Here is a 26,769-nt window from a genome sequence, read left to right on the forward strand (position 1 = left end):
GCAGTGAAGAATTTAGGCACCCCAAACTGGTGCTTTTTTGAATAGCACAGATGATTGAAGTCTGTAAAACTGGGCAGGAACCCTGACATGAATAGGCCTCAAGGATATTTCTGAGGTATTCTGTGGACAGAGGTTGGCTACAGACCACTCTGCAGTGGGCTTGTGCTTTTCTGTAGAGGTTAGTGGTGTAGTGCTATGCAGGAAAGAGGAGAGAAAAAACAAGTAAGGCACACCAATGGCAGTGCCTGCAGGGAGATTCTTAGTTTGGTTAAAATTTTGGCATCATGTTTCATGATGAATTGAGGATTTTCTCCTGCCTGTTTGGTTCTGTCTTTACTTACTACTTCATTGTAGTTTAGGAAAGAAGTCTGGACAATGCTGTGTGCCATCCCCAGGAGCAGCAGATGGTGCACACTTTAAAGTGGTGCAGGCGTTGTTAGATTTGACTTAGTTAGGAAAACCAGCTCGGGTCAGCTACTGTACTTCAGCAAGCAGCTTTTCATCAGCTAAACTGTTTGTTCCTGCTCAGGGCTAGTGATGAAAAATGTGCTTGTGAGGTTAATTTTTCTAATTCCTCTTTTAATCCAACATGTGAAGGATGTTCTTCCTTTTTTTTTTTTTTTTTTTTTTTTTTTTTTTTTTTTTTTTTTTTTTTTTTTTTTTTTTGTAAATAATTGCAAATACATGAGCCGTATTTTGCAAAGTGCAGCCGTGTGTGCAACCCTTCTTTGCCTGCCTGCAAGTGTCATCAGTGGTTGTGAGCACCAACTAAGGGTAAAGCACATGCAAAAGTGGCAGCTCTGAAGCCGTGCTTCTTTTCTGTGGTAGGAAGTGTAGCTGCATTGTATTTCTTTCAAAAGAAAAAAATACCACAAACAAAACCCCAACAAACCTAGCTCTAATTTAACAGCTTTTTTGACTAGTGAAATTTAGTCAAATGTTGAAATATTTCCTGCCATGTTGCCTGGAAATACCTCTCCTGTTTGTCTTTTTTAAATCAGTGAGTGAAAAATCCTGAGTACTTGGGTGAGAAAGGTACACTAGGTGTTGGGTAGTTTTTCACAAACTTAATCCCTCCACTTATTGAGTGGTTGGTGGTCTGACCATAGACCAGGGATCTTTCATTCTTATTTACAGCATTATTCTTTAGTGGGTTACAAAATTGCAAGACAGACAAATATTTACTAAACAGTCAAAATATAGAAATGGCTGTCTCTGTAAACAGGTACTTCCTTTTCTCAGAAGACAGAGCATGACCTACCAAGCAAGTTTGTATAAAGAATATAAATTGGAGACTAAACTTTGCTTTCACTGATTTCAGGAGGGATGATGTGTCACATTGCCCCGTGGCCTTTTCTTGGGGAAAATGCAAATAAATTCAGGTCAGCTTCCTTTGAGATTCATTTTCCTTTCCATTTACCTGTAGAAGGTTAATCCTTTAGCTCTCAAAAAAATATACTCTAACTTGTGGTGTTATGAGGTGGGAGAATTCGTAGCAGGGAGAGCTTGGTGTGCAGCTGGCTGCTTAGAGGCAGCTGAAGCTGCCATGAACCACAGCTTATTTGGTGTGCTCCCTTAGCACAGGGAGAGAGCTGACTCCATCAACATCAATGCATCCTCTAACTGAAAGGACTTGGGGCAGTCAGAGTTCCCTCTTTTTTTCCCTTCTCCTCCCCCTTTCCCTTCTGGGATTCTACTCCTTTTCACCAAATCACATATTTTTCCATGCATTTGAAGTTCTTGGAAACCTTTCACAGGCTACAGAGAAGCAGCCTCTCTCACCAGGCTCCAGCGGTGAGAATCCTGAGACGTCAGAGCCCTTTGTGGGGTTAGTACCGCCTCCACGGAAAGCTGCCTTTCCCATTGTCACACCACAGGCACTTAAGCAGATTTCTCCCAGCAGGAAATTTCAAGCTCCAAAGGCCAGGAATGCTAAGGCTTGTGTGCTGCACCAGAGCCCCGTTTACTGGTTATGAAGGAGGAAAGGTTTTGTAAGAATTTACAACCCCAGCCAGAGAGCTCATGTGGAGGCTGCTGCCTGTAAGGAGCCTGAGGGGAGCTGACTATGGTTGTTGCACAAGTGGATACCAGGAGATTCTCATAAACTAACAATAATTTTGGAATTTAAGTCTCTTGACTTGTGACTGCACTCATGTCTAGTATACCTGCATGGAAATTCTCAAATTTAGTTATTAGTACTTGCTGCCTAAAATCAGGTGGCTGATATGCCTGAATTCAGAGCAACTTCACTGGAATTTCTGGTAGTGGCTGCCAATCCCAATACTGGTTTTCTGGATAAGGCACCTGCAGATTTCAGTGCTTCCCATTTTACCTCAGCTTTGAAAACCGATTACTCAGAAACCCATGAGTGTGTGAACAGAACTGATGAAAATACTTCTGAGGACCTCTCCAAGGTGAAGCACCTAGTCTTGTCAATTTTATTGGTTCTTTTGTAGTTCTGAATTTTATCAGTTGAAAAAGCACAATTCTCTTCAGTCAGCTTGCACTCTTGGGTCCTTTTAAACTGAAGAGTCAAGCACAAATATTTATACATTAAGTGTGCATTTGAGAGTTTGATTTGATACACAACCTGATAGAAACTCAGCACATGTAAGTCAGAGCATGGAATACTATTCCCTCCACTTGTTAGCCGTTTATAATACACATGAATTGAGGTCAGATAGATGCATCCTTGAGAAGAGGTGCATAGAACCTCAATCTAGATCCAGAGTCCGATGCTAAAAGGGCTTGTGAGACTCTTAAGTGTCCATATCAGCTGGACACAGGCAAAATGTTCCTAGTGAAATAAGACCCTGGGATTTTGTTACATTTGCTCTGTAGATCAAGTTTGTGGGTCACCCGAGATCATGGTATTTGGGCCCAGTGTATATTCACAATGTAATTTAGAACAAGTGTCAATGAACCTGATGACAGTAAGCTGGACAGGTCTGTTTCAGTTAGCTCAGAGATTCAATCTAAGCTTGAAAATTTATATTATTCATTATAATCACAAACTTAATTGGAAGACTATTGGCCAGGTTGTGAGGTGGTTCTACTCACATGCAATCAATGACATTAATATGGATTTAAACCCCTGCACATTTTGGCACACACTCACTTGAACTAAAATTGCTAACACTGTGGCTCTGAAATGATCATTTCACATTTCACATTTCACATATTCAGAAACTGCGTAGCCAAGAAAAGATTCAAGTTGTTGGTGTTTTTTTTTAATCTTTTACCTATTCTCTAGTCTTTTACCTATTTAATTCTTTTACCTATTAGCTGCTGAGACAATAGCCCTGGTGAAATCCTAGCTTATGTTGCAGTTAATGTAAAAAAAATCCCTAGACTTTAATGATACTAGATTTTATTTTACGTTGTTCTCTGTCTTCTGTGTTTAGTGTTTAATGTATTATGACACAGGCACTGAAAAGAGGAGAGAAAGGAGAGAATAACCTACCAAAGTTCTTTAGTTGACATGGGGATCTTGAAATATTAACTGAAAAAATCCCAGTGTTTGCTACAGTTACATTCACCATCCAAACTTTACTATTTTGGGGAACCACGTGATGTTTCTAGTGACTCTGTTTCATCTTCCTCTTGAAAAAGGTGTACTTGTGTAGAGCCTGAAACCTTATTAAACATTCCCTGGTATTGATAGGATCTTAGTAGCTGGAGACATGACTAATCTAGAACTGACTGCAGTCTCCAGGCTTCTATCTGTTATGGACACAGTGAATGTAAGTAATACGGGTCAAATTCTGAATTATTTATGTGTTGTTTACTGGGCCCTTGCTCCTGAAGCTAATTTTTGTTGAAGTAACTTAAAGGCTAAGGAGACACAGGCTTGTCAGGATTTATACATAATGAACATAAGAGCAATGAAGTAAAACAGTATTCAAACAAACGATGTGCTGAAAGCATTCTGAAGAGTTCTGCAGTGTAGTGAGATGATCAAAATCATCTCATGATTATAGAGCAAGGAGAAAGACATGAAGAGGCCAGTAAAAGGGAGAATATTCCAAAGGCTAGAGAGAATTAGGCACATAAATTTCTTAATGTCCTTTGAGAATCCAAACAAATACAGTTTCTGTTGGTATTAAAAAGGATCTGCAGCCACACAGGGACAAGTCTTAAAGAGCACGCTTAAGCTGTGGGTTTTCAAAGAAGTGGAAGGTTTTTTAAAAGTCAGTAATATTCAAAGTGATTTAGGGAGAGAAGGCGAGAAGGCAAAGGGAGAGCATGAGAAGAGAGATGAGGTATGGGAGATAAAAAAATAAGTAGAATTGAGTCCTGAAAGGATTCCAAAGGTGAAAAATGTAGCTTTTGTTAGGCCCTGAAATTAATTGGGATCTTCTGACCTGCCTGAAGATGCAAATATTAGTGACTGAAGGGAGGAGATAGCAGAGGTCAGGGCAATGGTAGAAAAGGGACAATGGTGTCTTTCACTTCACAGAGTTTTTTTTTGTAATTCAAATTGATTAAAACAAACCCTCCTTAAGAAAGGGATCTCTTTTTGGAGTGAGGAACCCTGCAACTTAGTTCACTCTCACTTCCCTTTGGTTTCACCTTCTGTCACCAGTCAGTGTATGCATTCATTTGGTACCTTCTGTTGTAGTTGCAGTATTCAGGTGGAAACATCAGTACACTGGAAATACAGATACAGTCTGGGATCTTCTCGCATCTTTCTGTATAAATTACTTTTTCTGGGAAGTGCTGCAGATTAATTGTGATGAGTCCCAGAATACTACTGTGCTGAGAATGGCTGTGCACATGAATTTTGCATTTGTCAATTTGCAGTGCCCTCGTGTTCGTAGCACCCATGCTGAGACACAGTCAGTGCTTCACTTTTAGAAATGATTCAGTAACATTCATTACCCTGGAACTTTTCATTTGCAGAGGCTGTGAAACTGGTACAGGCAAGGAGGGTGGTCTAATCTGAATTTGTCACCCAGGCTGTCTCTTGGTAGAAAGAGAGAAGCATTTCTAGAGGGTCATTCAGCCTTTCATCTAAAATGTCACTCCTAGATTGCAGTGACTCATCCTCTAAAGTTGCCTACCCATTGCTTTTTGTTATAGAGGGAACCTGTATCACCAGCTTGGGGTAGGCTTCAACTTTTAGGTGGGTGCAATTAGCTGAGGTGGATCCTAGCCACGGTGAGTTGTTGACAGGAACTATTTTGTGATGGGTCCAGGTCAAGAGAGTCAAAGTAAGTAAAAAGTAATTGGAATGTGTGACACTCTCAAGAACCACTGAAAATCCCAGTGTTATGAGATGCCTTTTTTTTTTTTTTTTTTTTTTTTTTGCAACTGTTTTTCATTAACTTTGATATTATAGACAGTAAAACACTTGCTGGCAAGACAGATGTAAGATAAATCAGCTAAGCATGGCCATAACTGCAGGAGCCTTAAAATGCAGGATTGGTTAAGGACTAATCAGTTGAATTTTTTGAAATCTCAGGCATATAACTTCCATAAGCAGTGACTTTTTCTCTTATGTAGTATATAAAGAAATAAACCAGTTTATTTATTCAAGCATTTTAATCATACCTATGATTACATAGTTTTAAACTGCTGAATTTCTGAATGCTTCCCTGTAGTTCACTTGGTATTTATCAGGGTTTTCCATATGTCAGACTAGGACGTGGGGAAGAGGTTTCAGATTGCCAAGATCAGCACTTAGTTAATATTTATTAAATTGATAGTATTAGTAGAGGTTTTGTAATATGTATAGATATATTACTTATGTATCTATAAAATTATAAAATATACCTGACAGTATGCTTCAGATAAAAGGAAATATCTCCCCTGTGATACATCTGGATTTTACAGCCGGAGCTGCATTTGTTTTCTGACGGCCTTTCCAGTTTCACCTGAGATGGAGTCTACTTTTTTCTTTGGAAATGGTCTTGCAATCTTCTGTGGGAACAGATGATTCATGCTGCAACATCCATGCTTTTGTGTGTGTGAAGTGATTGTTATTCTAAATCACAACAATGGAACAGAAAAAAAAAATCTTAAGGAAGTGTGGGGTTGGGAGTGGAGATGTGGCATATGAGCAAGAAAGACGTTTTCCCCAGGGATATGGGACTAATATCTCTAAAGACAGAGATTTTAATATTTGCTTTCTGAAATATCAAAGTGAATATCACATAGCATAGGTGATCATATAAGTAATTAGTCTCATTTTGTGTCTAACATAGCCTAGCATTATGCAAGGGCTGTAACCTTTGAAAAAGAAGTGTTACTTTAAAATTGTACACTGGAGTCTATCTGACCTGACCTCCTGCTTAGCAGTCGGCAGTGATGCAAGCTTACAGCTTGGACTGCATGAACTGCCTGCAGAAAGTGTGTTTTATATTCTGTAACCTACCTGACTGTTTTTTTATTTAAATCATCTTGTTTGGTAATAGTTAAGTTCCTTTTCAGGGGATAGATCAAAAAATAGGTACCAATAATCTTTGATGCTTTAAAGCCAATTTGATACACAGGAATTGTGTATACAATTTGATACACAGGAATTTTATAGCCCTGAAATTAGGGCTATAAAAGATATTTTTAATACTATTTCCTCTTACTGAACACCTCTGCCTACCAGACAACTGCCTGTTCAGCTGTTTGCTGATGAATTAATTTGGTGGCAGCTCTGAGCTGCTTTTTGCAGAGCTGCTCATTCTCACAGCTGTTACTCTATTGTTTAAGAGGATCTAGAGAAAAATATTGTTCATAGGTGAAATAGTCTAGGCAGGAATTTCAGCATAATGCACTAATCTGATGCTGAAGTTCATCCTTTCTTTAGACACTGATAATTTAAAATGCATTTTATGTAAATCTAATATAGTAGCCTGTGTTTGGGCAGTGGGTGAATGTGGGACTGCCAGTTTACAGGGTGAGAGATACAGTAATATGCTCCTTAAAAGCATTGGAGTTGCTTCAGCCTTGCTTCATTTCACATGTGTAATGCTTGTGATGTCACAGGAGTTGCTTCTCATTTCCAGTATTCTAACTGATATTTCACAACTGAAAACCTGGATCAGGCCCAGTATTCTGCATGTACATTTTGGCTTTTGTCCAGGAAGTAATGTTAGCAAGCCAGTTGTCTGAATTTACACATGGATGACACAATCTGTCATTACAAATCCACCTGTCTTAAGAATGGAAGTCAGTAGATCTTGGTTAACAGTGCACAGTACTGCAGATCTCTTGAGGAACAGAACTGAAGCAGGTTCATCTCTAGTTGAAGTGACTTGATTACCAATTAGTTGGTGACTCAAAGCTGTGTTAGCATTTTGTGAAAGATCTGCCCTTGGTTATTTACAGCATGTTTAAAGGAAATGCTGAAAGTTTTCTATAGAAATTTACACTTGGTTTGTTATGAATGGGGAAAAAACAGTTGTGGTGGGATTTATTTTGTATAAATTGTCAGGTGTAGTTATTGTTACATTATTTTGAGATTATTTATTGCATTGTCTCTGAGACTTCAGTGCAGGTGAGAACTGCTGTTCCCATCTAGGATGCAGGATCTTTATATTTCCTGTCATTTGGGTTGAGCTTTGGCTTATGAGCTGCTATGTGATAGAAAGCAAAAGAACATGATCAGGATGACAAGGTTCAATGCTAACAATTGAGTAACATGAGCAAGGATGCACCTGCTCTTAAAACATAAACTTCAGCAAACATTCATTTTAAATAGACTGTTCCAGTGGAGCTGTGTTCCCACAGGACTTCCAGGCTGTTTTGCTTAAGACAATGGAATTTTTTGGTTTCTCTTGTACTGCTGTGGAAGCAAACACTTATCCAGCAGCCACCTTTAGTGGCAACACTCTTGAAGTGATGCAAGTCTGTTTTTGTTTGGTTTTTTTTTTTTTTGCAAGTTCTTGTTCAGTTCTTTATTACAAGTTTTACAATGTATTTTCAGAGACATATCAATGCATGGCCCCCATGCTATAGTTGCAAGGTGAAAATGCTTGTGATGGTCAAATGATGAAATCCATTTACCACGTCACCTTTTCATGTGTCACTGTGAGCATGTTTGCTTAAAACCAAAATGTCTGCTCGTGCAAGAAGCTTTAGACAATTGCACAAGGGTAAAACAATTAATTTTAACACTGAAAATGGTAGGCTTATCTAGATTGCTACATTGTTCCAATTCAATCCTGCTCACTGATTATTTTAAAATTCTTGCTTGTGTCTAAAGTGTAATATTAAATTCCAGCCATATGTTCAGAAAACGAGTTTCACAGGATTGTGCTTTCAGATATTGCTCCTTCTGGGTATGGTAGCCAGTTGACTCATGGCTGTTTATCTGTTTCTGTTCTCCCTTTCATTTCCCTCAGGGTTATGCACAGTTTGCCTGCCTTGCTGTTTAATCAGAAGTTTCTTGCTATTTCTGAATATTTGAGGAAGTATCTGGCTTAGACATGATTTTTGAGAAAGGAGAATAGCAAACTGTCACTGCTGCATCCCAAGTGTTTGCCATGTGTTATGCTACACAAAAGGTGATAAACACTGAGTTTCTTTAATGGTACAAGTCAATGTTCAGCAAGGACCATTTAAAAAACTTTTAATAATTTCAGATGCTTCTGTCTGTTTCACGTCAGAACAACTCACAATTACCAGATTGATTCTTTAAATTATACTTTGTGCTTTTATGGTTCAAAGGTGTGGCAAAGACACTCACCGAAACAAGGTTTCATTGCAGCAGTAGATTGTAAGGATGGTGAACTGAAGAAAAACATCTTCATGAAAAAAGGGCCATTAAAGAGTTTTTAATTACTGAAGCAAACTTTTATACTATACTTTTATACTTTTACACTGCATTCTCGATTTGTAATGTGTTTGTATTGGTATTTATTGGAAGGAACTTACCCAACATGACACAATACAGAAAGGAAGAATTTTGCTCTCCTTATTCTAATTTGTCATAGGTTTGCTTGAATCCTGCAAGATGTTTGTATTGTGAGACAAACTATAAACTGTGTTTATGGATGACATCAGGAGCATCAGCAGTGGTTTGGAAGCAACTGACCTCTAGGGCAACAAGTCACAGTGTGGACATAAATGTTATGTTGATGCAGGAGCTGAATTTTAAACAAAAATCATCTGTGAGCTGTTTTCCTAATGATTAGCATGTATGTATGGAAGATGAGACCTTCACAGGCCTTTATCAGGAGAAGGAAATTTTGCCAGCCATTTTTTTTCCCTGCGTGGTGCCCTGACCTGTTTTCACTCTGCAGTCGTGGGCTCTATCAGTCCTTCTCTTCTCTGGTCTGCAACCAACTTGGGTTGCTCAGAGACCTGACCGAGTGTGAGCACAGCTGAACAATATGAATGGCAGGAGAGCAAATGCAGCACAACAAGGAAATGTCGTGTTATCTGCCATCTTTTTTGGATGAAATTTTTAACCTGAGCAGCATACAGCAAGCAGAAAGAAGGGAGCAGATTCTCCTTTTGTTGCCTGTTCATATATTTCTAAGCTCTTCAACAGTGTCTTGCTGGTCTGATGTGTGATTGCTGTTTCAGTGTCATGTGGATCATAAGCTGCTGTCCTCTGAATCTCCAGTAGTTTGTAAGCATGGAAAACAAACACCATGGCACAGTAGAGTTCTGCTTTTGTTTGTGGTGGGGAGGTGATTATGGTTGTCCTGCTGTGTCCTAGGAATGATTTTCAGACTCCCCAAGTCCTATAAGTGTTTTTCAGGAGCTTTCAAGAAAGCTGACCCCTATGCTTCCACTTAGCACTTGAGGAGAGTGAGTTCATTTTTGTAGAGACTGAAAGTTCCAGAAGAAGAGAGTTGCACTGAGGAGTCCCTGAAAATTCCTCATGGAAAATGTCAAGGACTAGACCTCTTGAACTCCACATGTAGGCTATGTAGAATGTGGAGAGGTTGGAGCAGCCAAAGAGAGCATTTGCCTCAGTAACCTTTTGGGTCACCAGAAATGCCTCTACCCCTTCATCTACTTCCTCTTTAGTAACAACATGGTATGAAATATAAGGGATATTGGCATGGTGAATTTTCTAATCTTCTCTACCATCCTTTCTCTTTTCTCATCAGCTTTGTTGTGTCCTGGCCGAAATACTTATCTGATTTTTTCAGATAAATCAGTAAGTCTAATAAAAGATCATACCACTCTTTGTATCTCTGTGTCTCAGAGCTGCATATGACTTGTGTAATTGGTCTTAGAGTCTGTGTCACCAGGTAAACAGAGGGATGGTGTTGGCACAGGTGAGCACAAAAAAATCCCTTCAAAAGCTTGGAAAACACTGACCTAAATGACTGAACAACATCTATGGGAAAAGTGCACTTTTTCCAAGATAGAAGCATTTTTGAAGGAAAGTGTTGTCATGTGAACAGGGAATGCAACATTAGCTTTATGAGCTGCCCTTTAATAGCTTGTGTTTATAATGGGTTTTAATTTGAATGAGAGCATTGCGAAAGACTGCACATGAGAAGGCATTGAAAGGTGGGGAAAAAATAGTTCTGCATCTGCTAAGTGTTGTTATGGTGGGGAGAGATTTCATTTTGTAAAGCAGAATTCTCAAGATATTTTGGTTCCAGAAATTTAAACTTTCTTGTTTTATTATTACTGAAGAGACTGTTGTTCATGCATATCAAGACAAATCAAAGGCTGTAGGATATTTGACAAACCATATAGAAAGTTGGCTGCCTCTTTCCCTCATGTCTTTCATCATTTCTACCCTCTCCTGCTTTTATGCCTTTCTCATTTTTTGTTTGATTCTTCTCTGTCTTTTTCTTTCTTTCTCATGCTGACATTAAATTATCTTTTCAGACAAGCATCACAGAAAAGCTGTTTTATAGATTAACATAGACTCTACTTCTTTATTGACTAGCCTGTAAGCTAATGTGATTTGCACTTCTGTTTACCAGCTTTCTATTATTAGATCCATCATACTGGGACTGATATCCAGGTACCTATTAGTCACCAGTGAAGCTACTAATTGTGTAGATTAAATAATCATTCCAACTGGATTTGTTGTCTTAAAGCAGATATGATTAAAGCAAGGAAAAGAGTCTGCCTGGCTTATCTTTTGAGAATGAGTGACTTTAATATGATGTGCTACCTCATAAAAATCAGATGCCTGATTATTAATGCTCAGATGTCTCGCCCACCACTGAAATGGGAGGGCAACAGCTATTCCTGTCAATCCTCCTGCCACTTGTCATCATGCTGAACACTTCATTGCAGTTCCTTGACTGTTGCCAACGTGCTGGGCAGTTCCTGGCCAAATTATTGGCAAAGTGGACTGACTGGTTCTTACTAAATGCCTCTTCCACCAGTGGCACATGTCCTGTCCCTTTAACACCAGGAATCTCTCTTTCAGACTTCTTAGTCCACTTAACCTGTTCCAAGCTCTCTATCTAGCTGGAATCTAGCCAGGATCTCCTTCCTGTTTAGCAATACAAGAGGAGCAATGTGATTATAGTCCTTGAAATTTTTTCAAAAGCAAGTTGAAAATCCAGGGCTGAAAACAAATGAAGGGTTTCTGTGCCTCGTGAATTAATCTTTTTTCATTCGTGCCTGTCCTGTAAAGTGTGAATGGCTGACAAGTGACTAGAGAGCCATGGCTAAGGAGAAACACAGATGTGCCCATTTTAGTGCTGGAAGTCAGAGGGACATGTTCACTGTCTTCCAACCAAAAGAATAGAGGCGAAGACATTCCATAAGCTCCAAGTTTGGTTCAGCAACAGTGCTTCTTATCAGATTGTAAACTGCTACCAATCCCAACAGGCAAAAGGAAAAAAGAAAAAGCTGAGTGTGCATCAGCTGACATGGCCATTGCTCAGGAATAGTCCAACTTTTAAAAGCCTTTTATTATCAGGCTGTAACAAAGCTGCTTTGTGCCATAGACACAAAGGCATGACCTTCCCCTCTTGTCTCAGGTGGGTAAGAAAAGTTGCTTTCTTCCCTGTTTGCAGCATTTCCCAGGCCTCACTCCTTTGTGTGGGAGGCAAGTTAGAAATCTCTAACAAGAGCAGAGAGCAAAGCCCTCTACCCTTCTGTGCATGGGTCATGTGGTTTATTATAGCAGATTTTCTCCTTGCTGATACTGACTTTGGTCTCACCTGTGGGTATTTGCAAGTCTCCTTGCTAATGCCTATGAAAGGTATAATTCCCTACTCTCCATTCAGAAATTCCCTTTAGCCAATAATTACAAAAATAGTTTAGAGTTGAGGTAGAAATGCCACAAAGTGTGCTTTACTAAATTCTTCTGCTGGATCAAATATGTTGCAAGTATGTTCAGTGTAAATGCAGGTAGATCCCAACCTCCAGGAGCCAAAACTAAGCTTTGAAAGCTGATATTTGGATCACTATTTGTATCTGACCTGGTGTCCCAGTCACTGTCTGGCAATTTCTGTTTCCCTTCCCCAAGTATTGAGTCTGTTCAACTTGTCTGTAACCCTGGCTCATAGCTCTGACGTGCCTCGGATCCAGCAGCATGAATGTCTTTTTGTCATTCTTTACTGTCCTTTTTGCTGATGTATGTCATGATGTGCATGAACCAGCTGCCTCTTAGAGAGAGGGGAAACCTCCAAAGAAAAAACAAACAGGCCCTTGCTGTGGTCTCTTGGTATTAACAGGTAATTAAGTCTAAAAGTTTTAACAGAGGGAAGTCATTTATGGCCAGGCAAAACCCAGCAACATTCTAGGAAATGTCTTTTGTGTTACCCTGAACTCAACCCTGACAGCTCTGGTGGTGTTATGGTAAATGTTTACATTTTCCAGTATTAAAGGTGATCAGCTGCACTGTGTTGATGGGAACCTTAAGGCTATAGAAGAGTGAAACCAAAATGTCTCAAGCCATGTGAAAATAATCCTTTTTATCTCTGCAGGCATTTCTTCACCGGATCCGCCAGAATGCTGTGGACAAAGCTGAGAAGTACATAACAGAGGAGAATGTTAAGGTATTTCTTCTACCTTCCTCATTTTCTTGGTAGGGACAATGATATATAATGAAAGGCTAGATTCAGGGATATAAATATCAAATATCCTCATGTCATATTGATGCTTATTATTAAACTGGTTCCCTCAGGAAACAAGGCTCATGTTGACAGTTTATCTGTCAGTCTGTTTGGCCATTTGGATAGCTGTCATCTTCCAGCAGTTTTTCATCCTACCAGCCAATTTCAGTGAAATTTGACAACAGTGTAGTGCTGTCAAAGAATACTAACTTTTGGCAATATTTGAGTCATGATGGGTAGAAGACAGAGAGGCCTTTTCAGTGCCTCTGAGAGGAAAGGAAGGGAATGCACAGCCCTTGCCTGCTTTGCTTGACAGTATTCAGTTAGCCAACTTGCATCTGCTGTCTTTTACAAATCTGTGATTGATAGGGCTTATGAGGAGGCAGGAATATTACTTTGGGTTCTATTAGGTGGGAATTTGCATTCTTGTGGGAGGACTGAGTAACGGGAGACCCTTGCAAGAGGAAGTTTCTTGAATGAATTTTGCACTGGAAAGAGATACAAGGCATAGAGAACAGAACTGAGGTATTAGCTTCTCCGGTACCTATGGTCACAGGAGGTCTTGTTGGTTATTTTCATAATTACAGGCAACATTTTCTTCTAGTAATTTGGCTTTAAAACCCTCTTCCTACACATATGTGTGTGAAACCAAAACCACCTATACATGTATGCAAGTGAAATCTGACAGCCAGTGAGATAGTGTGCAGTTTGTTTGTCATTAGAGGCTTCCTTACTGGGCTTGTGTTTGATCAGCATGAAGCTCGTAAATCAGCAGCAGCTTTGCCCTTTACGTTTGTGGGTGCAGGGCACAGGAATAATAATTACAGCAGCCAGTGCTGGTGCTGCTGACATGTCTCCCCAAGACTGGTTCCTCTGTTTCACAGAGGAGTATGACCTTAATGTTTAGAGATCCTGGCAGGGGTTTAGCCCCCATTTTGCTGATCATTCTATAATATAGCAATACTGTAGTATCAACTGATTGGCAGCAGCAAGGGGCCTTGGCAGCTCTGTGGAGTTCAGCCTCTTGCTGGCTTCAAATTTGTAAGTCCCTGCTCCCTAGAAACTTGCCATCTAGAGTCTGAAGTAAGTTTGGGGTGGTCAAAGAAATGAGTGGTGTTAGATCTTGGATGCAGAGAAGTGTGCAAAAAGTAAGGTCTGCATGGGAAATAAACCCACACAACCACTTACCAATCTGTTAAACAGCCACAGATGTTGATGAAAGTTGTTATTCTATCATTATTCATATATCAACAAAATGTATGTTAATTATGACTGACATATAATTGGGTAGAGTGCCTACAAAACCTGTGCAGAAGAATCCATACTTTCTTTGCTGATGTAAATCTATTTGTATGTGAAATTTCACCACAGTCCTCTGGGGAAGCACCACTTCATCTTTGTGTTAGTCTTGAAGTGCCTTCGAGGGGTTTCTTTGAGGGACCTCATTTTTTCTCTTTATTACAATGCCTAATTTTCACTCACAGAGCTTCTCTTCAGTAAGAAAGAGCCTACACCTATTGGTGGTGAAATACAATCACAAAGCACAGTTTTCCTGATCAGAGTCAGTATTATCTCCTGCTCTAACTCCCTTTTCTTCCTCCCCTAAATAGATAATTTTGTTGCTTCCTTAAGTTGAATGATATTTTTTTTTTCTCCATTCTATTCTTTGTTGGTAGAGGCAGGACAAGCAAGATGGTATTGGGACTTCTGCTAACTCTGCCTGCTAATGTTTTGTATCTTGAGTCTTCAGAGAGGTGAATGGCAGCAGCAAGGACAGTAGCAGAGACTGTATAAATGGTTTGGCAGCTTATTTAAGGAGAAGCCTGTCTTTTCCTCTCTTTTTTTCATGCAGCAAAAATTTCTAGAGGAAAATATAGGGTATTCTGGCAGTCAGTCACCTCTGAGCAAAAGGAGAAAGGACTTTTCTGAGGATAATTTGAGTTGTTGCTCCCGGTATTATTTTTGCAGGTTTCTCCTACAGCTGGCACTAAGTGCTGGAGACTTCAGTAATCTTTGGCCACTGTATCCCCTTCCAGAAAGGCCACATTGAGTCCTGTGCCAGGATGAGATTTTTCAAGTGCTCCAGTGACTAACAGCTGCAGCAACATCATAAAAAATATTTTTAGTTTATTCACTGTGTCACACAGGAATAACTATTGATAGGTTGGTGTTGCTCTGCATTTGCAGCAGGGCACCCACTGATACAGTAACTTAAAAGCAGTACAACTTGACAGTGTACACAAGATGCCAGACATAGTATCTGGCAGGAGGCTTTTAAATGGTAACTGTGTATTCGATACAGAAACACACAAAGTCAAGGTCTTACTGCTGCCTCGATTTTAGGTCATCTTATCTGCAAATTGGGTTGCAAGCAGAGCTCTGTTGACCACCTCGGAATTCATTACATTACACAGATATTCCTTGGACTAAAAAATAGCCCCTCAAAGACTGCTCCTGAAGGATAAAATCATCCCTGACAGATGTTTTCCTCTTTCTTGTTAATCCCCTTTTGGCACAGCTTCTGGCAAAGCCTTGCACACAGAGGCTACCATGTTATCACATCAGTTTGACTTGTGACAACACCACAATATGCTCTGCTTGAACTAGCATGTGAAGCTTTCTGGAAGCAGTCAAATGGTCTGAACTCCCTGTCCTTTATTTTGTGTCAGAGCCCATAGGTACATATTCAGTATGGTGAAATCTGTTAATTTGTTCAGAGCTAAAAAGTAGCTGTGAGGCACAAGCGTGCAGTAATGATGGTGCATGCTACTGTATCTCTATTCCTGAAGTGAGAGGGGAGCAAAGACAAGGAAGATGTGACAAGCTCTGCTCTGCACATGCAGCACATGCAGGAGGAGTTTGAGACTATAGCAGCTTTCAGCCTGGCAGTTTATTCCCCTTAGCATATGGATATTCAAGTCACTGGGGATCATTCAGCTGTGTTATTGCACAGGTACCTTTTAGTACATGTTGGAACTAGGAGCCTCTCTCCCATTACATACAGCTTTTAGAACCACTGAGATCAATAAAAGGGAACTCTAAAATATTGCTCTTGTGGTCTGTAAGCATTTTACACTATTCTGTTCTCCTACCAGTGAAATGCTAGGTACCACGTGGCAGATATTTGGTCTCTTATTTACAGGTACATCTTTGTGTGTGATAGCTTCAAGTTCTGTTCATACATTAGAAAGAGATTTCTAATGCATGGGAAGGAAGGGCAAACCATTTCCTGCTTCTGTCTCTAGCAAAGGGAGTTTGGTCCTTGTGGTTCCATTGACCTAGCTGGTGTCATAGGAAATCTCCTCTAGATTTGAAAGAGGTTGCTCACTATCACAGTCATTAGGCTTAAGTACCTGGGAAGATAAACTTTGTTTATAGCAGGTACTTTGGAAGCAATGAAAATTTCCATAGTGGAACAGGAAAGGGACAAATAGAGTGTAATTCAGTCTTCATGATTCTCTGTGCTTTAAGACTGTCTTGCAGCAACTCCAGAGTCACAATATCTTGATGCTACTGCTTTAACATTGCTTTACTTTTTATGTTTCAGATCTTATTTTCTAACATTGAAGACATTCTTGGTGTTCACAAGGAGTTCCTGGCTGCCCTGGAACTTTGTTTACAACCAGAACCTCAGTCTCAGCATGAACTGGGAAATGTTTTCTTAAAATTTGTAAGTACAATGATTTAACACTATCTTAAAATGCAGTTTCCTGTCATAAACTCCCATGCCCCTTAGCTGGCCCTAATCTCTATGGCTTGTGGCAATACTATGACAATGTGTATCTTGTATGAAAGTTGCAAATCGGGTGGGAAAAGACTTGTGAATGAGATTAGAACAATAGAAACCACATCAAACTCAGCTAAACAACAAGGTATTTTTAGAAACCCTTCCTATTCCCATTGAATTTTTTTTTCTCACCCAGCTGATCACAATTTTTTGCTGAGAATGTGTGCTTTGGTTCCATGTGTCTCAAAAAAGCAGCACAATTTCTGGTAAATGAATAATTTTACTTGTATTTTAAAATTAAAAAAAAAACCAAAACTCAACCTCCAAAGGTCAAAATTAAAACCAAAGAACAATACATAATTTACAGTAGTGTGTGTGCATTTCAGTAAATTAAAGGTAGTGGCTCATCTTGCTGAAATCCAGTGCAAGCTGCCACACACAGCCTTTTGCCATGCAATAAATAAGTACCTGTGTTCTGCAGCTCAAGGTAAATAGCATGTGGCTTTTGAACTTGTCATGCTAGCTCAGGAATGCCAGAGATACAAAATGTGAAGTAGTCATATGATACAAATTCACTCTGCCAGTTCCAGGTTGTTTTGAACAGTTTGAGTTACTTCTGTGTCATCTGACTTTGTCTGATAGGTGTATTATTTGTTCTGCTACTACATCCATAATATGATCATGTGTGCCAACCTGACCCAGTCTGATTGGTTCTTATAAATGATCCAGGAAAGCACAGTTCCATACTAAGGACTGTGTAATTTCATCTGATGATCCTACCATTGCTCCACTCATCACCTGTTTCTTACATTATGAAATTCTTCTTGAGGTAGATTTTTGGGTTTTTTTAACATGGCTTGATTTTCAGTCATGTATGTGTGCCATCTTCTGACTGACGTGTATACCAAGCATAATGTATATGCAAGATCAGTTATTATATACACCTAGTTACCAGCTGAACTCATTTAAATGCAAAATTACCTTATTTACATGTACAATAATTCAAAGTTGCCCATTTTTTTTAATACTTGGAGCAGCCCTCCTGAGATGTTTGAAAATTAGGAAGCATGTTCATAAAAGCCAGTTCTTCAAATTCTTAATAACTGCAATAAGCCACAGGCCCACTTTCTATGAAAATATATTCTATTACACTTTCATAATAAAAATTCATGCCTTCACAGTTCATCAGGTTTGAGCAGACAGCAATTATACACCCATTCATTAGTCACAGAGCTCTACCAAGTACCCCCTCTTGTTTAATTCTCATTTATGCTGTGACAATTAAAATAGTGTCAGAAAGTGTGACAGTGAGACCATGCCCAAAAATTGCATCAAATTTGAAGATTGTCAGCTGCTTAAAACGTATTGGTGAACTTAGTTAAAACCTTGAATGCCCACTAACATCATTACCTACCAACAAGATGTGCTGTACTGATATATTAATATTCATTAAGGAGCATATCAAAGTAAGAGGGCTTTTGAGTGATGCTGTCAAACTGTCTACCATGTTTCAGAGTGGGGCTGACTAGCCAGAAATGTTAACATCCTGTCATTTGACTGAATTCAAGACTGGTACTTATAGTCATTGGTAACATTTTCTTGTATAGGAACATAGAATTTTGTAATTCTGTTCCGATTAAATCTAAGAACTCTGCAGTGTTCCTTATTTATCAAGCATACAGTAATACAGGAATAGTGAAACTGTAATGCACAGGGTTAAGTGCTAGGACATTCTGCCCTGAATCTCCAGCTCAGAAGGATTTACATCTTGAGTAACACCTGAAGCAAGCAAACAGATTTTGCAGTGGTTCCAAAAGGGCACTTATTGCATATTGACTTTTTAAAGAATTCTCTCAGATGATGAAATACATTTGTTCTGATACCCAGGTGTGGAAAACTGTTTTACTTTAGGATACCTTGTATGCCCTAGTGTACTCTATTTGATAAGATGGTCACGAGAATTTCAGTCTGATGCTAGGTGCTAGAATTTCAGTATGACCATAACAGACAGTAAAGAACATGCTTAAACATTCATTCAAAAGTGAATCTGCAGCCTTCAACAAAGTGGTGTGTGGAGTAAGTCTTTAGCATCAAAGAGTCCATAGGCTGAACTTGGAATTATCACACCTCATCAGCATAGGCCTTGTGTATGACTGTCTGTAGAACAGAAGGGCAGAGAGCTGACACTTCATTTCTGATACTGCCATCTTACCAGAGGTTTGGTGAGATAATAGCAAGAAACCTGTTTGAGGGAAATGTGTTTTTCTTGTCATTTCTAGGAGCAATGTTGCATAAGTGGTCAGTTTTACTGTCTAAGTAGTCAGGGTTCTTGTTTTCTTGAGCTGTATCTTCTATTTTATTCAGGTTTTTCATGTTGAAAATAAGTCCAAACAAAATTGCTACAATTTTTCAAATGTCTTACTTGTCTTTTTTAGTCAAAACATTTCTCAATTTGCACTGATTTGTGGGCAGTTCTAATGGACCCAAAATAACATTGAGGAATAAACTATTGGTAAAAGATTTGTTTTAGCCAAACTAGGAACAGTGCAGACTTATTTCTGTCACCAAAATCACAACGTCTAGCTGTGTATCCAGTAGATTTGCTGAGTAAGAGATGCCATTTTTATGTGGTCACATCTCTGACCATAATTGCATTTCAGTATAGAGTAACAGCAGGTCCAGAATTCCTGGGCTAACATCTGTAATTATGTAACTGATAATTTCCTCACCAGGAGATGGGAGAGTCCAGGACTGAATGTCACCCAGAGAGGAAATTAAACACTTCAGACACAGAGCAATTTAAAGCATACTTCTCATATTTGTGGGTCTCCTGCATGAGAGGCAGCTGAAAAAGACTTGATGAAAGCACTCTGGTGTGTGTGTGTGTGTAATTATTGTACTGACTTGAGCTTTAGCAAAGGGATTTTGTTGTGATCTAAATATAACCTCCCAAACTCCAGGCAGGCAAAGCTGCAGTCATAAACCTGAGCAGTGACATTTTGTGTGCACTGATGGAACTGATGCTGTTGTGCTAAGGGTTACTATTTTTAGTTTCAAGCATGCTGCTTGTGTGCATCCAGGGAGTTGAGGAGAGGTGGGAGAAGGAAATGCAGGAGAGACTCCTGTGTTTTCTCATTTTGTAACTCCTCAGTTTTTGTCTGGAAAAACTCCCATGCCTCCCTATTGCCTCTTTTTCTATTGTGCTACCTTTTCCTGCATCTGCTGGTCAGAAGCCTTTGTTTCTTTTCAGCTTCCCAGTATTAAACTCCAGTACTAATATGAACAGCTGTAGATGGTGGAGAAATGTCTCAAATATCTGCATTCCAGCTCTTTGCACCATACTTTTTGTGGCTGTTGTTTTATTTGCTTTGTACCATTGTTGTGTTTGGACATACATCTACTTATTCTTAATTCTTCTTTTGGAAGTACAAAGAATGGAAAATATTTCATCAGATTAGTGATGAACCAAACTGAAAGCATTTTTTAGACTCTGAGCATGTACATCTAGACATTGAGCATCTAACCAGAGTGTTAAATTCTCCTAAACTAATACTAACACAATTTCTTTTCCATGTGAACAGTAGTGAAGGGAATGTCCAGATAGTGCAGCTGTATTCCCATGGATTCATATTACTTAACTCCTTCAGTTGGTTATAGTCTTCCGTTAGGATCACTATGAGCTGTCTTAAAAGTAGCTGATGCTAGATAGCTTTAGCTAGCATAGGAAGCTCTACATCTCTGAAGAGTTCTAGAACTCAAAACTGAAAAAACAAACTTTCTAGTTCAGGGAGAGTAGAACTCTCAGAATGTTTCCAGGTCAGGTTCCTAAATAGAGAATTAATGGTGTGAATGCCACCACAAACTCTGGATTTCATTATCTACATGGCATGGTGCCTTGAGATGCAGCTCTGGAAGGGCTTGAAGATTACCCTGTGCTAATGCATTTAAATTACTTATTTGATACATAGTAGCTTGCTTGTCTGAGTACCTCTGCATGGCACTGCATTGAGGCAGAGAAGCAGACCTGAACCAGGAAAGAAAATACTATTGTGAGAAACACTCAAAAAATGATGGATCTTTTTGGTTTCTGAATCATTGAATGTGACTAAAGCCCAGTACAGTCTCTTGACCTCCCCTTTCATTCCAGTGAATGAAATCTGGAAGCTTAGAAGGTAGGTGCTGAAAGTTCAGCCCTTCCCAACAGCCTCGAAAGGATCAACTTGCTCCCTGCTTGATCTGCTCAGGCATGGAAATAGTCATAGGGCTTCTTTTGTCAGCCATTCTCAGTGTTTCCATTTACCTGATGTTTGCAATGGTTTCAGCATCTCTGATCACTTTCGTTAGAAGCAGTTGCCCTGTCTTTGATTCTGGAGAACAGTAAAGCAGATCTTGGTGATGCTGGCTGACCCTCATTTCTTAAGAGATTTCATTCCACTGATGGTGGGTATGGCATGTTCCAGTATAAGTACTTCAGTGTAAATGTGAAGCTACCTTTCTCTTTAATTTCTGTAATACTTTGGTTGTTTTGTGTGGCTTTTCTGAAATTCTTCCATTAGGAAAACTTACGGACAGTTGACCCACTGTTTAGTATTGCACTGAAATGGTGAAGTCTGCTTCTTGTTTCAGGACACAGAGTGAACCAGCCAACTCACTTGGCGGTTCCTAATCAGCCCTGAAAGCCAGGGGATTTCCAGCTGGTTGCTTTGTGTTATAGTTCCTCTCCAGATCTGTGAGCTTCTTCCAGGCCTTGGTTCTTCCCAGCTACCTCAGTTTCTTACTCTTCCTGGAGTGGTCAGCACAGCTTAGAAGTGGAAGCCCCCTTGCTCCTGACTTTTCTCTGTTCCTGGCTACTCTGCTGGAATAGACACCTGCAAGTATCCTTGCAATAGTAAAATCCATTCTTTCAGTAAATAATACATTATTTTGGTGATGCATTAAGAGGAAAAGTGGTGGAAATGTTTGCGTAGAAAGCTGATGTTTGCTCACAACAAAGTTAGGAATTAGTGGAACATCTCTATACATTACTCATATTAGAGGAGTATCACGTGCTTCATTTAAACTGCAACCCTAATGCCACTGAGTGCCTGCCCCTTTGTAAAGAATTTGGTATCAAACTATGAAAAATAATCTCTTCAGTTTTGTCTGAGTCAATAAGTTACAATATTCTTCCTTGCAGAAAGACAAATTCTTTGTGTACGAGGAGTACTGTAGCAACCACGAGAAAGCACTCAGACTGCTGATGGAATTGAACAAGATCCCAACAGTGAGAACATTCCTTCTGGTAAGCACCTTCTCTAGCACTCTTGACATGATGATCTGGCTTTGCACTGTACTTATAAGAACCCTTTGGTATCCCAGGAATTCTGGGCACTTTGCAGATATCATCCATCCCAGGTAGGCAGCATTCAGGAGGGATGGGTACTGAAACTGCTGATTGTTTCAGGCTAAGAACAAAGCACAGCTCAGGTATGAGTGATTTCAGTGGAAATGGAAGAATGTGTTTTGGGGGATTGTTTTTGTTTTAAGAAGCAACAGAAAATTTGAGTAAAGAATGTAAAAGTAGTAATACATGAAGTCAGCAGCAGGTCTGTGACCAGTGGATTTGATTCTCAGTCCTCTGACCAATTCACCATTGTAGACTCACCAGCAAAATGTGGCTTGCTTCTGGCAGCCTTTTCCCCTGAGTCCAGTTTTGGGAGGAAATACACTCTGGATGCATTGTTTTGACTGTGTCATTGCTGTTTGTATCTAAAGTGACCCAATTCCCCATGCCACCCACGGTGCATATTGGGAGGGACTGTGGCCTACAGCCTGCAAATACCTCTGTAGTGGTTGGGCTGGGAGGAGATGCAGACAGTAGACAGTGCCCTCTGACCAACATTCCTTATTTTGCTTTCTTTTCTTGGATGTTTCTCCTCTTGTTTCACCTCAATTCTGCTTGATTTTGGGGTGTCTTGTTTTCCTGGCCATCGATGCATGGGATTTGGAATGGGGTTGGCATGTGAGTGAGGAATAACATAGTACATTAGCTTATTTTCTTAGTAAATGCTGTGAGGAAAAAGAAAGGCAGTCTTTCCAAAGGACCTGTTCTTCTTTCTGCTTTTTTCCTTTCAGCCAAAGGTTTGCTCTTTCCCAATATAGTACAAAAAAGAAAACTTCTGTGTAAATGTCTGTCACAAGTAGGGCTGGAGCATTCTTTTAGCCACAAAATGCAGACATCAGAGGGAGCAGCAGGGACAAACACGCTGTTGGATTGATTTTTATTTTTTTTTTAATCTGAGTTTTAATGGACCTTGTTAAATCATAGGTTTGAGTCACCAAATGTCCCTTTCCTTGTTTGTGTGTTCCTCTGGGTGCTTCTGTTGAGGGGAGCTAATGAGGAAGAGGAGAGACCAAAGTGCATGTTAAACACCCTCCTTCCCAACATTCAGTCTTCTCCACTTCCACTGGGCTGGCAAACACCTCCTGTCCGTGTTACTGGCAGCAGCTGGCAAACTGCTCACAAGGCACATCAAAGATGTCTGTCTGCTGTGGCTTGCTGCAGCACCTGCATCCAAGACTCTTAAAATAGTAAATATGGGAGGAGAGGATATATTGAAGTGTCTACTTTGTGGTGGCTGCTGTAATTTCTTCCAGGCCTCCCTTCTCTTCTGCCTCCTAAACCAAGGCTATATGCAGAGAAAGCTGCATTAAAATACAAAGCTTTGCTTGTGAGGATAGAATTGGCCCGATTGCCCCCTCACAGCTGCTGAAATACAGAATGTGGGAATGTGTTTGAAAAATCAGTAAGTGTTAAAGGGCAGTTTTGAGCCCAGAGCTAGAGAGAGGGCTGAAAGAAGAGATGGGAAGGACTGAATCACTCGAGACGTGGAAAATTGGACAGGGACATTGTGAGCTGGTAGCCAACGCCACAGATCTAGAATAGCCTGGGGAAGGGTTATTTTACAGATGATTGTCTGTAAAAATACCAGTTAGGACTAATGAGATTTATGTATGAAGTCTGTGCACATTCCTTGAAGAGAGGAGGATTGTTGAACTACAGCCAAAACCCCACTAAATTTCTGTGTGTGTCTGAGCCACAGCACACATTTCACAGGAGAAAAATTTTATCAGTGATGCCCCAAAGCAAGCACATCTTGGCTGAATTGAATTTAAACTTCAGCTTCTATTGATGGGACAGGTTGGCAGCTGGGATAATTTTTTGAGCAACGTTGTCCAGATTCATGGTCAAACACAGGAATGTAGACTGGTTGATCTGTAATCAATTTGAAGTCCATTTGAGTCCACTGCCAGTCTCTGGCAGCAACCAATGACACAGTCTTCATGGAAGTGTATAAAAAGCTTATAGTAGGTTAATATTTGTTTATCACACAAAGATTACAGTTTACTGTGACAAAGTAAGGACAGGTCACGGACTGTAGATATTTTTCCCAATATTATACCCAATTCTTATACTCACCTTCCATGTGAATACTGATAAATGAATTTCCATTATCTACTGAGAAGCTTGACATAACTTGATTTGAGGTAGTATATATAGAATTATAAGTGAAATGGTTCTTCTGGAATGCAGAGCCTCTCCAAATTTGTGTGAACTCACGGTATGAGTATTACAAAGATTGATCAGTTGCTGCTTCTGTTCCTTAACCTAAAAACTATTTGTATTTGTGTTTCTTTGGTGTTTTGGTCCAGTACTTGTCCACTTCCTTATTGTGTTTACATAACATTGGGAGAGTAGGAATTTTTCTAGGCAGAGAAATACACCTCATCTTCTTTCTGTTTAGAAGTTGGCTATTCACAAAATTAATACTGCAACCCTTATTTTTAGCACTTTGTTGTTGTTCTTGGTTTTTTATTTGTTTTTAATAAACATCAGAATTGATCATTCCTGATTTCCTTAAATGTCATTACTCCATGCACCTCCTGCTTGCCACTTAGCCTTGCCTGTATGTCCCATAGCTTTTTTTTGCTGGGCAAGCAGCAACACACGCTGTGACTGGCTGAGAGCTGGTTAGCCAGCCAGTATGTGCCCATGGTGTTTGTCCAGCTGTGCTTAGACAACATTTTGCCACAGAATTGGATATGATGCAGATGACTCATTTATTTCAATTCCACTTTTATTTCCTCCAGACATAAGTATTGGACTAGAGTTAATTACATGATTACTAGTTAGTAGGCTTTATTTTAGACTTCTAGGGTTTTCAGGACCAACAATGCAAATTCTGTATAATGAATAAAGACAAATGGTTGTATCAGTTGTTGGGGGTGGGCTGGATTCTTTTAGGTAACGGTGCACCTAGGTTGTTTGATTGTCATTGTATGCTTATGGCATTTTTTTAGTCACCAGCTGCATAATCTTTCTCTGAGAAGATACCTTTCTACATAGCCACTGTTATCTACAGCAACTTTGCACATTTAATGGCTGTATTTCAGTGGTGAATGAAGTCCCATTTGCTGTATCTTAGATGTGGCAAAGTGCTTCTGCAAGGTGTGAAAGAAATATGAAATTATGTCAAAGAGTACCTTAAATCTTTGTGTCTGAGGTAAAACTTCTTTCCTTTTTTGATTATAGGGTTGCATGCTTTTGGGAGGCAGAAAGACTACAGACATTCCACTGGAGGGTTATCTGCTGACTCCAATTCAGAGAATTTGCAAATATCCACTTCTGCTTAAGGTAAAACAAATAAAGTTTTTCTCCAGATGGTTGTTTTATTCTTGGATTGTTTCTGCAGTTTCTTAGCCCTGACATCTGTTGCCACTGCTACCTTCCTCGTTTGTACTGCTAAAAGTTGGATCCTCTGTGAAGAAAACAGCTTTTTATAGCTACAAAAAAAAGCTGTCTGATGCTGACAGGCTTTTAAATCTTGTGGTGTGGATAGACCAGACAGGGGAACTTAACTAGCTAATGCCTTTTGGCTACCGTTCTCTTCAGATGTTTACTAAGGCTCCTGAGTGTTATTTTAGCCACTTCCTCAAAAGCTGTGTTCAGATAGAGTTCTATCAGTGTTCTGAGGGACTGGGTGTCTCAGGGGACTGGGAATGGAATACATCTTTCATCACAAGGTCTCTGGTTTGAATGTGTCCAGGTAAGTAATGATCAAAATCCTGTATCATCTGACAGTTGTTTGGTGACTTGTTTGAAAACTGTTTGGACATCTCAGATGAGCTCCCAAAGGGTGAGGGTCAGTGGAGAAATGAGTATTGCAGTTGTCACTAATTGGCCCCCTTGCTATTATTCTTAACATAGGAGCTGAGGAATAAAAGATCTAAAAAGAGGTAACTTGCCTCTCATCCCTTCAGGTCAGGACTGGGTCACACTGTGGTGGGGGTAACAGGAGGGGAAAAAGGAAGTGATCACTGGGAGAGCTTCCATCACTAGTGGTGTTGTTGCTGCTCTGTGGCTAACAGCCATCTATCTTCAGTGATGTCAGGCTCTTTCTCAATCAGAGTAACATTACACTTACTAAAAGAAAACTAAATAATAAATAATTTCAGACGAAATTGCTTCATATATGTAAAGAAAGGTCCTGTTCTGAACTGTGGAAGAAAGGAAGAAAAAACTAGTGCTCCTGGTCACAGGAATCCACTGTATGCCATGTAAAGTGTTGCAGTGCTGTGTCCATACATCCAGCAGGAGCAGGGGTGCAAGCCCATTAGCTCAATACTGGTCTGTTGATCCATTTAAAATAGTTCCATCTAGTCAATGTTTAGATTATTTCTTTCCATCCAACTAGAAATTTTGGAGCCAAATTTCCAAATAGGTCTTTCCTACAAGTGGAATCATGCTGTTGTCTGTGCAGCTGTGCACAAACCCATCTTACAGCAGACATTCATGTAGCACTCCTAATGGACCTACCTGCTGGGATTCATTTGTATGCAGCCATTCTGTCAGTCCAGACACTCCAGCCATGACTCCACTCACAGTTTGAGTAAAAGCACATGCAAGTTAGATACATAGCAGGAGAAGCTCATGTGCAAGACTGCTGCAAACATTTCTTCCATAATAGTAATGGTACTCAAGACAGGGCAAGGATCAGGAAAGCATGTGAATGGCTG

General features: G+C 39.8%; 1 protein-coding gene across 5 annotated transcripts in view; it reads left to right on the forward strand.

Annotated features, from left to right (window-relative positions):
- PREX1 (phosphatidylinositol-3,4,5-trisphosphate dependent Rac exchange factor 1) overlaps positions 1 to 26,769 on the forward strand; it is a 137,774-nt gene that overhangs the window by 44,478 nt on the left and 66,527 nt on the right. For all 5 annotated transcript variants that reach the window (XM_030463158.1, XM_030463156.1, XM_030463157.1 and 2 more), the window contains exons 2-5: positions 12,858 to 12,929; positions 16,534 to 16,656; positions 21,890 to 21,994; positions 25,286 to 25,387. In XM_030463158.1, the coding sequence (XP_030319018.1) occupies positions 12,858 to 12,929; positions 16,534 to 16,656; positions 21,890 to 21,994; positions 25,286 to 25,387 (402 nt within the window). The remainder of the gene's footprint in view (positions 1 to 12,857; positions 12,930 to 16,533; positions 16,657 to 21,889; positions 21,995 to 25,285; positions 25,388 to 26,769) is intronic.

This window comes from Calypte anna, chromosome 20, assembly GCF_003957555.1.
Source record: "Calypte anna isolate BGI_N300 chromosome 20, bCalAnn1_v1.p, whole genome shotgun sequence".
In the NCBI taxonomy this organism is placed as follows: domain Eukaryota; kingdom Metazoa; phylum Chordata; class Aves; order Apodiformes; family Trochilidae; genus Calypte; species Calypte anna.